At 35.4% G+C, this 13399-nt stretch overlaps 1 protein-coding gene and 1 non-coding gene across 4 annotated transcripts; both read left to right on the top strand.

Annotated features, from left to right (window-relative positions):
- Positions 1 to 5870: 5870 nt before the first annotated feature.
- Positions 5871 to 5944, top strand: Trnai-aau (transfer RNA isoleucine (anticodon AAU)). The gene has a single exon. It is a non-coding gene; the product is annotated as a tRNA-Ile (tRNA).
- Positions 5945 to 8192: 2248 nt separating this feature from the next.
- Positions 8193 to 12982, top strand: LOC125678666 (tumor necrosis factor receptor superfamily member 10B-like). 3 transcript variants are annotated; one of them, XM_048917279.2, is made up of 8 exons: positions 8193 to 10259; positions 10706 to 10866; positions 11027 to 11238; positions 11331 to 11413; positions 11535 to 11645; positions 11744 to 11792; positions 11903 to 12126; positions 12276 to 12982. In XM_048917279.2, exons 2-8 carry the CDS (start codon positions 10708 to 10710, stop codon positions 12554 to 12556), a joined length of 1119 nt encoding a protein of 372 aa, XP_048773236.1. In that variant the 5' UTR covers positions 8193 to 10259; positions 10706 to 10707; the 3' UTR covers positions 12557 to 12982. The 3 variants fall into 3 exon arrangements, with proteins under 3 accessions (XP_048773236.1, XP_056013163.1, XP_056013164.1); XM_056157188.1 differs by lacking the exon at positions 8193 to 10259 and adding an exon at positions 10295 to 10532; XM_056157189.1 differs by lacking the exon at positions 8193 to 10259 and adding an exon at positions 10551 to 10589.
- Positions 12983 to 13399: the final 417 nt, after the last annotated feature.

Below are 13399 nucleotides of genomic sequence, written 5' to 3'. Positions count from 1 at the left end.
ATAAAAAGAACAACACATCAGTTGCTATCAAGTGCTGTTGCAATGTCATAGTGGACCCGTAACAAAGCTGTTTCGGTTGAGTTACTGGCACGATATGCTGATCGTAAATTATCATGAAGAGCGTTCGAACAAAAGTGCTCTTCAAATCGCTTTTCGTCTACCTTTTCCAGGATCTAAGATGTAAAAGGCAAATTTGAAACAGGGCGGTAGTTTTTAAACTCCTCTGTGTCTAAACCGGACTTCTTTAACAACGGTCTTAACACGGCCTCCCTGAAGGACGATGGAACTCTTGATTCTGCTAACGACCTATTTACTATTTTTGTGATGACTGAAAGTAAGCTTTCCACACAATGTTTTAGAAGGAAAGTATGTATGGGATCCAGCTCGTATGATTTTACTGGAGCCTTCTTGATGATCTTTCTGACGTGTTAATGCACTGCCATTGAATTTGACATCAGCATTAAGAACGTCGCAATTCTCGCTACACGAATAATTCAACACGCACAAGTTGTTTCTGATTTTCTCAATTTTTCCAAGAAAAATTCACCAAATTTGTTAGGGTATGTTCATCATGATGAGATGGTAATACAGTTTCAGATTTATTTCCCATGAGATTGTTGGTAAATTTATGCAACTGTTTTTGATCACGACCAATTTCAATTTTAGCAGAAAAGTAGTCCTTTTTGGCTTTTAGAAGGAGTTTATTAGCGTAAATACACCTTTGCTGGTAAATTTGCTTACGAACAGTCAAGTCTGTTTTACGCATTTTCCTTTCAGCTTTACGTCGGTCTCTTTTTGCAGTGCGAAGTTCTCCAGTATACCATGGTGGATTTGGACGATCTACGATTTCTTTTGACTGCAATGGAGCATGTTTATCAACAATTGCACCGAGTTCTGAATTATAAGTCGCGCCAAGTTCTTCTACTGATCCTTCTGGAGTACGAAGTACCTCAGGATTATTCAAGTCCTGAATGAAATCGTCGATTACAATATCATTCTACTTGCGAAAAGTTATTGTTTTACGCTGCTTTGGTGGTTTTTGAGATCTTGAGCTGCGTAAATATCATCAGATGATCACCAGACAGATTGCCATTATTATCGCAGAGCTGTTGGTCTTGTACTGTTGGCATATCATTCAAAATAGAACTATTCTCCCTCGTGATGACAACATCAAGTGTGTGACCACGGATGTGTGTTTCACCAGTGACATGTGATGTTGCACATCTTCCAATGTATCAAGAAATTTCTGAGCATCGCAGTCAGTTACGTCATCAAGATGGAAATTAAGATCTCCTGTCATTACTAATTCCCCGGGAATAGTGACAATATGATCAAGAAACTGTGACCACTCCTCAAAGAAGACTATAATAATAATAATAAATAAATTCCTTTATTTAGACAGGATAGCACAATTAGTACAAATGACTAGTTTACATTGTGGTCCTGTATAAAACATATTCACAGACAGATAAATGAGAGAATAGAAAAATAGATAACATAATATAAAATATATACATAAAATATACACACGATATCACTGGGGAAAAATAAACATATACATCATATCTATATATCACTTATTTGAGAAATAATGCTGCAAATATGCTGATTTAAAAGATGTAATAGAGCCACAGCTTCTGACAGACTCGGGCAACTGATTCCATAAAATTGTGGAGGATACCTTAAAAGACCGTTTATAATATTCAGTTCGAACTTTTGGTAAATATAAAATGCCACTATCGCTACTTCTTGTTGTTCTGGGACTAACTTGGCTGACAAAACTAAAAACGTTCATATATTCTGGTATCATGCTATTAAGAATTTTAAAAGCAAGCACTAGTTTTCTATATACAAAATAATCATGAACAGGTATCCATTTAAGAACATTAAAAATATCAGTTGTAGAAGTCTGAGTTACTTTCACCTTCAATATAATTCTGGCTGCTCTTTTCTGTAATTTAGATAGAATTTCGAAATTTGTTTACTTTGATGGAGGTGAACGATAGATAACACACAAGCGAAAAACCTCATTCTTCACATTAACTGTACATTCAATCAATTCGAAATGTGTAAATTGTTTGTGAGTTTCAACAAGTTTCACCTTTAAATTTGCGTCGTTTGTCCACTCGTGGCACATGCTGTATTGCATAACCATCTGGAATAAATTCGATTAATTTAACTGATCTACATTTGATTGAAAACAAAAACAGTTTACTTGAGCTGTTGTTCGGTGTTTTCGTAATGTTAGCCAGATTTAAGAAATTCGAACTTGATTTCTGTATCCCTGGAGTTGTTATCCTGGGTGTAATAATAGATGAAATTGAAAATGCTTTCGACTCGTTGTTAGTAACATAATTTTGGATTTTCAATTCCGCAAAGTTGCTGATATTTACACCAAGATGTTGATGGACAAGACATTTAAACTGCCCTAAACACACTGTGTGGATTTGTCTGATGAACTTGCGTCCAGCTTTTGTGCCTCTTCGCACACAAATTTTTTTCCGTATGAGCTCCCAGATGTGGGTTAACTGGTTTTACAAAACACATCGTACAGCTAAATATCTCATGTACGAAAAATCATGGAACGAGTCTATATTAAAAATCAAGACGACAGGAAGACGATTTGTACAAGTAAACACCACGAGTACGAAAAGACGCGGAACGACTCCTCAATAAAAGTCAACACAGAAGAAAAACAATTTGTACAAGTAAAAGTCACGAAAAAGTTCCTGATCAGTGAACACAATGAATAGAACAATTAACTAAGATTTTTGTTTAAAAAATACAAGTTTTTAAAGAAAAAAATTACCGTAATTATATTCAATAAGTTGTAATAAAAGAGCTCAACAAATTTTAAAACTAGAACTTGAGTAATCAAAGAGAAACTAAGTTAAACAGTCAGAGGTGGAGCTGCCATTACATAGCGCTAACACACTCACTAGATGGTAGGCTATGACAGAGGTAAAAATTGGCGAGCACACAACTGAAAGTTGTAGCAGACTTCTGTTACCTTGGAGACACTTTGTCATCTGGCGGGGGATGTGAACTTGCAGCAACAACATGATACAAGTCTGCTTGAAGGAAATTCAGAGAGCTTCTTCCACTCTAAGAAAACTAATACGCAACGACAAAGCCATGATGAGATGGATCTGCCTTCTCAATACTGGAGTGAATGTCACCTTTGAGTCTCTTATTAATCAGCTTAACATCAGAAACATTGCTAATGTTCATTACTGATGTTATCTAGACATGTAGGCTAACCCCTCTCCCCATCCTCGATCTGGATTCGTGATCCTTAATTATCTGTAGATGATCATATATACCCATCTACAAAGTCCACTACCAACAATAGCCTTTTAAGTTTACCTTTCATAGAAAAAATAATCAAACAAATAATCATATATAAGTATAGTCAAATCTGCCACTCATCAGGATGTTCAAAATTTCATGTCGACTCACTCCAGGGTGCTTCCTTGTTCAAAATTTCATGTCAGCTCTCTTCAGGGTGCTTCCTCTGCCTCAATTCTTAATATCATACATGTGCTTGTTATTGTATCAGGATAATATGTACAGGATGAGGTAATAAAAACTTAATGAGGGAATCAGATCATTATGTATACATTATGTACCCGGTACATGTATACATGCGGTATAAGCTCACGTGAGCTAGGTCTTCACATTGCCCATTGTTTGTAAACTATCTGTGTGTCTGTTCATCCACACATTTTCAACTTCTTCAAGACCACTGGACGAATTTCATTACACTTAGTACTGAACATCCTTGAGTAATTAAAATAAATCGAAGCCTAGGCCAAAAAAAATAAAAAAAAAAAAATGGGGTAAGGTGCTCCAAACACCCCCTTTCCCCCGATTTAGGATTTTGAAGTTTTGTGAAAATAATAATAGCATTAGGTCAACTTGATTGTGACTGATTGTTAAATAAAAGGATTTATTTTCACCTTCCACCCCACCCCCCTTATTTATTTTTTAGCTCAAGTGAGCTATTCTGATAGCCTGTTGTCTGTCAGTCTGTCTGTAAACTTTTTACATTTTCGACTTCTCCTCAAGAACCACTGGGCCAATTTCAACCAAACTTGGCCAAAAGCATCCTTGGGTAAAGGGCTTTCAAATTTGTTCAAAGGAAGGGTCATGTCCCTTTCAAAAGGGAGATAATCACAAAAATAGGGTGGGGTCATTTAAAAATCTTCTCAAGAACCACTGGGCCAGAAGAGCTGAAATTTACATGCAAGCTTCCTGACATAGTGCAGCTTCAAGTTTGTTCAAATCATGGCCCCCAGGGCTGAGGATGGGACCACAATAGGGGATCAAAGTTTTACATACAAATATATAGGAAAAATCCTTGAAAATCCTCTTCTTAAGAACCACTGAGCCAGAAAAGCTGAAATTTATATGAAAGCTTCCTCACATAATGCAGATTCAAGTTGTTCAAATCATAGCCGCCGGGGGTAGGATGGGGCCACAAGGGGGGGGGGTCAAAGTTTTACATACAATATATAGGGAAAATCTTCTTCTCAAGAACCACTGAGCCAGAAAAGCTGAGATTTACATGAAAGCTTTCTGACATAATGCAGAATCAAGTTTGTTCAAATCATGGCCCCCGGGAGTAGGATGGGGCCACTAGTGGGGTAAATGTTTTACATACAAATATATAGGGAAAATCTTTAAAAATCTTTTTCTCAAGAACCATTGAGCCAGAAAAGCTGATATTTGCATAAGCTTTCTGACATAGTGTATATTCAAGTTTGTTAAAATCAGCCCCCCGGGGGGTAGGATGGGGCCACAAGGGGGGGGGGGGTCAGTTTTACATACAAATAATGAAATATAGGGAAAATCTGAGAAAATCTTCTCAAGAACCATTGGGCCGAAGAAGTTGACATTTACATGATTTAAAGCTTTCTGACATAGTGTAGAATACAAGTTTGCTAATATCATGCCCTCCAGGGGTAGGTTGGGACCATAATAGGGACTAAGGTTTTACATGCAAATACCAAAAAGTCTTGTGATATGGGCCAAGGTGTGATTCAGGTGAGCGATATGGCTCATGAGCCTCTTGCAAGGAACCAATCTCTACCCAGAGTTATCGTTCCCGCTACGCTCGACTAATACCTGTCAACGTCTAAAAATCATTTCAAAACGTACTTAAACTAACTTAGCATATCAAACTGTAATGATCAAATCTAGGCATATTAAACACTTGTCTGAATTTTATAAACGCAGTTCTAAGCTAGTAAATATAAGACACCTGAATATATATAAATATTCATTCATTCATTCATCCACTAATTCTAGAATAATCATGAAATTCGTTGTTTTTGTGAACTTACTGTAAGATTTTAAGCTTAACACTAAAACTCGTAAAATCATACTTTAAAATGCGATAGAGAGAAATAAGTTTTGCCAAGAATGGTGACATAGTCTGGTCCCCGCCCCCGCCACTCCTTGATCACTCGTTTGCGGGGACTAACGTTGACAGAGGTGTTGTAGCGCAGCGTAATACGCCCTCTGGTGAGAGATTGGCAAGGTACCTGTGTACAATCTCATTAAAACCAGCTCCTTGATCTGCTCCTTTATTTCTTTTGATTTGTCGCTACTCGAGAAGCGACAAATCAAAAGAAATAAAGGAGCGGATAGAGGAGCTGATTTTAATGAGATTGTACTTGTGTGTATCGTAATGTTTTTTATTTTTAAAAATATTACAGGCAACAAATATGACTTTATATAACGTTCACGTGGTGGGTCCAAAACATGTTTGCTTCGATCATCAGTTATCTTAAAAAAAAAAAAAAAAAAAAAAAAAAAAGGTGTAGTAGCGTAGTAATAATAAAAACATTAGATTCTGGAATTTCATCGGCCGGTTAGCTCAGTCGGTTAGAGCGTCGTGCTAATAACGCGAATGTCGTGGGTTCGACCCCCACACTGGCCAGATTTTTTTTTATGTAATAAGATAAGTACTGGGCCATAAGCAAGTTCCCAAACAAGATTTCTACTATATATTTCATACAAAAACCATATATTTTCAAACAATTTTTCTGAACGTCTTACTTTATCAATTTTGATGAAATAAAAAGCACTGATCACAGAAGTATATCTAATAATTTCAGAATAATTATATAATAATATATTGTAAAGAAATGACAATTTACGAAGTTTAATTTGAGAGTACTTACTCTTTATATAAGTATGTGTAATTTTGGAATTAACAAAAATTTACATTATGAATAAAACGTTATCTCTCTGCAATATTTCATCGTAACATTGTTTAAAAATATTTCTTACTTTTGATATTTCTAAACATTTCAGGGAAAATTGGCTCCAAGAGAAGATTTTGAAAAAAGATGAATTTACATGAAATGTATAGAAAAAATTTTCTTTGGGAACTTACTTATGGCCCAGTACTGTATATTAATATGTATGATAACATCTATTATTAAATTCTTATCATTTTAAATGTCCCAGTAAACATCAATATTTTCTTTGTTGTTTTTAATATCAATGTAGTACAAAGTACATGTGCATGTATTTATCCAAAAAAAAATTTAAAAAAATCTTGATCCCTAGAGTAGATTATTTTTAATTTTATTTTTGGTACTTTTATAATGACCCCGTGGGGATCCGGGTCAGAATAGGTCCTCAGTACCTACCCCCCCCCCCCCCCCTCTTACTTGTTGTAAATGGGGGCGGTCCTTCGGATGAGACCGCAGAAACCGAGCTCTCGTGTCACAGCAGGTGTGGCACGATGAAGATCCTTCCCTGCTCAATGGTCATAAGCGCCGAGCACAGGCCTAAATTTTGCAGCCCTTCACCGGCAGTGGTGACGTCTCCATATGAGTGAAATATTCTCGAGAGGGACGTAAAACAATATTCAATCAATGAATCAATCATTTATAATGATCTTATTTAAAAATACAACCTGTCATTAGCTGGAACGCTGTCTGACGTGTTCCGTTTTTACCATATAACTGTTTTATGTCTATGGGTTTTACATACCTATTTCCACCGCAGTGTACGGATTACTCGATTTACACCACAGTGTACGGGTTACTCGATTTACACCGCAGTGTACAGATTACTCGATTTACACCGCAGTGTACGGATTACTCGATTTACACCGCAGTGTACGGATTACTCGATTTACACCGCAGTGTACGGATTTCTCGGTTTATATCAATATGTATGGCTCACGTAAATGTAATAATAGTTAGACCTGTCATCTTTCAAACTAGCATTTTACTTTCTGTCGTAAAATTTTTGCATATTTTCAGTACATATCTTCAAATCAGCTTTACTTTCTGTTTTAAATCTAGCAAAATTAAAGTAAGTAAGTAATACTTATATATAAAGTCAGCTCTCCGGATCTTTTATAACCGAAAACAACAAAAGAATAAGTCAAAGAACACAAATTGCAAGTTAAACGCATGCAAAAGTAAGACTATTTAAAACTAAGGACTAAGCTGCTAGGTTAGATATTTAGGTCTATTGAACTCAAATGCGAGTTCCTTTATCAACGAAATTGTTTCTATTTGATGAATATATCTTTGCTTGAAAGACAATTAAATTTTTTGTTTGAATATGTTCAAAAAATATATTTTGAAATCCAAAGGACTTTGAAACATACATTTCTATGATAGTTTCTGACTGTTCATGTAAATTTTGTTTATTCATGTATGCATGTCACTTTGTCCTGCTGAATCAGTATATCTTTTTAAAAAAATTAATTTCCTCTCTCTCTCTCTCTCTCTCTCTCTCTCTCTCTCTCTCTCTCTCTCTCTCTCTCTCGTTTAGTTTAGTTTGCTTTGAATGTGAAGTAATTTAATATCAAACTCCTTATCATGTTTAGTACTTTTTTCTTGTTCATAATCTTTTCACTTCTCATACATTGAAATAATATCAGCATATGATTTCTCTCTTATATTATTATGTCGGCATTACCTTGTACCTTAAAGGAGAAGGCATATGTGAAGGCTCAGACTGCTGCCTAATTCTTTTATATTTATTCACTTCGAACAGAAGCTATGTCATAAAAGTATTTATTGCAATAGATCCGATTTTGTTCCGATCTTTATATAGAAAAATAAGATTCTGCCATTGCGAATCACACTGAAAGGGGACGTTATAAAAAGTAGGCTTTATCTTTATGGAACCATTTGTACCATCATAATCTGTACACTTTTTCTTTTCTTTTTTTTATCATCAATGCACTTTTTAAAAATATATAAAGCTCATGAAAACGAGAGAAAAGTAGTACACAACTAACGTACACACCTCTGTATACTAATTCAAATCAGCAGTACATAACTAACGTACTAATTCAAATCAACAGTACACAACTAACGTACTAATTCAAATCAGCAGTACACAACTAACGTACACACCTCTGTATACTAATTCAAATCAGCAGTACACAACTAACGTACTAATTCAAATCAGCAGTACACAACTAACGTACTAATTCAAATCAGCAGTACACAACTAACGTACACACCTCTGTATACTAATTCAAATCAGCAGTACACAACTAACGTACACACCTCTGTATACTAATTCAAATCAGCAGTACACAACTAACGTACACACCTCTGTATACTAATTCAAATCAGTAGTACACAACTAACGTACACACCTCTGTATACTAATTCAAATCAGCAGTACACAACTAACGTACACACCTCTGTATACTAATTCAAATCAGCAGTACACAACTAACGTACACACCTCTGTATACTAATTCAAATCAGCAGTACACAACTAACGTACACACCTCTGTATACTAATTCAAATCAGTAATACACAACTAACGTACACACCTCTGTATACTAATTCAAATCAGCAGTACACAACTAACGTACACACCTCTGTATACTAATTCAAATCAGCAGTACACAACTAACGTACTAATTCAAATCAACAGTACACAACTAACGTACTAATTCAAATCAACAGTACACAACTAACGTACACACCTCTGTATACTAATTCAATTCAGCAGTACACAACTAACGTGCACACCTCTGTATTCTAATTCAAATCAACAGCACACAACTAACGTACTAATTCAAATCAGCAGTACACAACTAACGTACACACCTCTGTATACTAATTCAAATCAGCAGTACACAACTAACGTACTAATTCAAATCAACAGTACACAACTAACGTACTAATTCAAATCAACAGTACACAACTAACGTACATACCTCTGTATACTAATTCAAATCAACAGTACACAACTAACGTACTAATTCAAATCAACAGTACACAACTAACGTACTAATTCAAATCAACAGTACACAACTAACGTACACACCTCTGTATACTAATTCAAATCAGCAGTACATAACTAACGTACACACCTCTGTATACTAATTCAAATCAGCAGTACATAACTAACGTACTAATTCAAATCAACAGTACACAACTAACGTACACACCTCTGTATACTAATTCAAATCAGTAGTACACAACTAACGTACACACCTCTGTATACTAATTCAAATCAGCAGTACACAACTAACGTACTAATTAAAATCAACAGTACACAACTAACGTACACACCTCTGTATACTAATTAAAATCAACAGTACATAACTAACGTACTAATTCAAATCAACAGTACACAACTAACGTACACACCTCTGTATACTAATTCAAATCAGCAGTACACAACTAACGTACTAATTCAAATCAACAGTACACAACTAACGTACACACCTCTGTATACTAATTCAAATCAGCATTTTTCTGATGTGATACATTGCCAATGTATTTGTTATCCATGGACAATTCAGTGAATTGACTGTTAAGAGCAATGATCAAAACAGACTTTTCCTTAAAGATTAATTTCTTGAACAATTAAAATGAAACGTATTTCATCTTAATTTAACCTCACTTCACGATATTATGGAATGAAGTTGTAATTCTTCTATTTGTCTCTGATATCTAAAACTTCTGCCTTCTTCTAAAACTTCTGGCAACTGCAGATCACGGCATGAATGAGTCATAAAATGGGTCATAGTAATATCGGCTACTCTACCGTGACGTTGACGTCAAAAGTAAATATTTTGCACTGTCTAGCTAACTATAGTGCGCCGCTCCTTAGAGTAAAGAATGCTGGCCATTTCGCAACAAACAAATTTTGACCAATCACATTGATACACGAGGGATTTCATCAGCAAAAACGCAATGGAGAATGCTTGTTTATTCAGTTTGACTTGGGATACACTCGGGATCGAATGTAGCAGGTTAGTTCCATACTATGTCATGTATAGAACACTGCACTGATGAAAACTTATGATGAGCACTATTTTGTTAACACTATTATAAAAATTGCCTTATTCTGGAAACTTGTGAATAAAATAAAACACATATCATTGACTTGAACTCATAACCAATATAAATATTGTTTAATATTGTTGTTGCTTTTTTAATTTGAAAGAGTTACATCCCTTGACAAGCACATGACGGTGACTCATGATCATTCATACAGACTAACATGACGTCAATCACATATTACAGTACATATACCTTGTAGATTATTCGAGAACTTGCTTGATATTTCTAGAAATTTTGAGGTATTAAGATGAAGTTAAAAGCCCACTATATTAACTGGAGTCCTATCGCAGATTTTATGTAATATTTTAGATCAAATTATAAGATATTACATTTGATGAATTGCATTCTATTCTAGCAATGGTCATCCTCTTTATGTTGTCTTTGGCAATCGTGGCTGTCGCCGACGGAAAAGGCGTATACTGTGAAGCTGGTCAAAACGAGTACTACGTCAAACAGTGGGGGCAGTGCAAGTCATGTGACAGATGTCCAAGAGAATACGGACTGGATTCGAAGAGCGTAAGAAATGACCTACCCAACTTAGTAAAAGTCACAAGTATTTAATTGTACTACATACATCACCGAGTAGAATAAAATGTACCTATCACAGTAACGGGTATAGTAGTGTCCACCTCTTAGGATAGTATCAATGAATTTAAACTGAACATTATTATTACAGAGTGTTAATATGGACCCAGTTTACGGAGCTCTCGACTGCAGAAGATGTTTGAAATGTGTCGCCGGTAAAACCTTTAAAACAAAGATTGGCTACGGCGAATGTCGGAAGTGCACGAATTGTACTGCAGAGGGAAAAGATGTAGCCTCACAATGTACAACAGGCTCGGACGCAGTGTGCACCAAGTTTGTCAGACAGGAGCGTATTGCCGTTCAGTAAGTACAATGATAAATCCGACTGAAAGTTCTTTCTCCAGAAGTTGGTGCAATTTGGAATTCTAACGGTTGAAATGAAATATCTTTCATAGGTCAGATCAGAGTGTACAGGATTCATCTGACACTGGTGTCGACAAAAGTGTACAACACAACAATGTACAACACAACAAAGAAGGTAAATTTATACTCATTTATTATGAGAGTTTGTAGACAATTTCTCTACCTATTCACTCCTTCAACCATGCACAATCACCCAATGCGAACCTTCATGTTTATCTAATTTAATGTATTTTCAGGTTTCAATCTAATATCACTAGCAGTTGGGATTGTGGTGCTTGTAGTCTTGGTTCCTTTATCGGTAGTGATGATAGTTAAGAACAAGGAAAAGTTATACTGCTGGAAAGGGGGTATGTATAATTATAAAAATTGAAATTTGTTTTAAATGAACAGATATATAATTTCCTATCTTGCATAATACATGTATAGGATTTGTTCCCTTCTACAGATCCCTCTACACCTAATGATGTTGAAGAGCATATTAGTTTGAAAAGAAAGTGAGTAGTTTAATTAAGTAATGAAATCAACAAAAAGTATTGATCAACATAGAAGGCAGATTTCACCCACTTTATGTTATGCACAGCGATAATCCAGTTTTATTCTGTAGAGACTCCGATGACGCCCCTGCTACCCTTGAAACTGAGATAGAATCCGTCCCTCTGAAGACCATTGATCCCAGCATAGAACACATCCAAGTTTCTATGCGACCACATTCGGTTGTATCCGAAGATATGCCACCACTAGCTAGCAACTTCCGGTATTCTTTGAAGAGTAACCTCAATCTGAGAGCGGACGACGTTGAAATGGACGCGGGACTAATAACCGATCGACGTAAGTATCAAAGTGTGTTTTAAAAATACGCCATTAGAAATTTGATATATATATATATATATATATATATATATATATATATATATATATATGAACTTGCAGTTCATTTTATTTGCTAATTTCTCATTTATCGGGACGTCTTATTTCAGAATTCTATGAAGTTCCCACGGACAAAGAACTTCAAAGAATATGTTCTGATATTGCCCACGATAACCATTACGCTCGACTAGGTCGAGAGTTAGGGGTCAAGGACAGCGAAATACAAAGAATTAAAGAGGAACAGAAAGGTGATCTCCGCGAAGTAGCATTCCAAACTCTGAAGAAATGGCGGGAAATGAATGGGAACTCGGCCACGAAATTAACCCTGCAACAGGCGTTAAAAAATGTTCAACTTAGTAGTGTATGCGCGTCTTTGAAAGATGACCCCTGATTTGTTGTGACTGCTGCTTTGGTGAGATATTACCTATCCCAGGTTATATAAAGGTGTTGAGTCATTCAACTGGAAAGTCGAATGGAAAGACCGATAACGATAAATTAGAGGTTCGAGCGCACAGATCGGATGACTGCATTTTAAGTCCTTTTAATAATGCATTTTGAAGGGGAAGTTCATGGTTACTAACTTCTAACAGGGATATGAAATTTCGATTAATTTCAATGTTTATAAATATTATTATTCAATATATATATTATATATATGCATTATTCAAATTTGCCATAGAGGTTTGCATATGTACAGTGGTTACAGACATGCAGCCTATTGTTAGTTTTAGTTGTTGCTGGTTGTCACCGTACACATTGAATCACCTGTATATACTGTAATTGTTTGGACTCAAAATAAATATTTTAAAACCGCAAATGTTTTTGTCATTTTGCATAATTTGTCTTTTATGGTTAACCATTCAATTTTCTCTTTTGTCAGTGTACAGACAGGAAATGTTTCCGTTTGGAAAACGTCCAATTTTTCGCGCAATTTAAACTTTCTCCTCAATGAAGTGGACTAAAAACTAGTCCACAAGTGTAAATTACAGCTCAAAAAAATGTAAGTCCAGTTTCGAAAAAAAAAACCTAATGGATTTATATATATATATGATCGGTAAAAGTAAAGGTAAAAAATAAAAAGGATACACGAAGACGTTTAGTAAAGCTTTAGCGCTTTCATTTCAAATCTTCAGAAGTTTACATTTAAATTATATTACATTTATATTAAATGTAAAGCTTCTGAAGATTTGAAATGAAAGCACTAAAGCATTACTAAACGTCTTCGTGTATCTTT

Source organism: Ostrea edulis, chromosome 2 (assembly GCF_947568905.1).
Source record: "Ostrea edulis chromosome 2, xbOstEdul1.1, whole genome shotgun sequence".
In the NCBI taxonomy this organism is placed as follows: Eukaryota; Metazoa; Mollusca; class Bivalvia; order Ostreida; family Ostreidae; genus Ostrea; species Ostrea edulis.
The sequence above is the reverse complement of the archived record's forward strand: the minus strand, read 5'-3'. Positions and strand labels throughout refer to the sequence as shown.

What these genes read in the sequence shown, in the direction of transcription:
- LOC125678666 (XM_056157188.1), top strand. Translation starts at nt 10,511, where the DNA reads ATGACGTCAATCACATATTACA. An exon ending in CAGGAGCGTATTGCCGTTCA is followed by an intron (nt 11,239 to 11,330) that starts GTAAGTACAATG and finishes TATCTTTCATAG; the next exon opens with GTCAGATCAGAGTGTACAGG. An exon ending in GTTATACTGCTGGAAAGGGG is followed by an intron (nt 11,646 to 11,743) that starts GTATGTATAATT and finishes TCCCTTCTACAG; the next exon opens with ATCCCTCTACACCTAATGAT.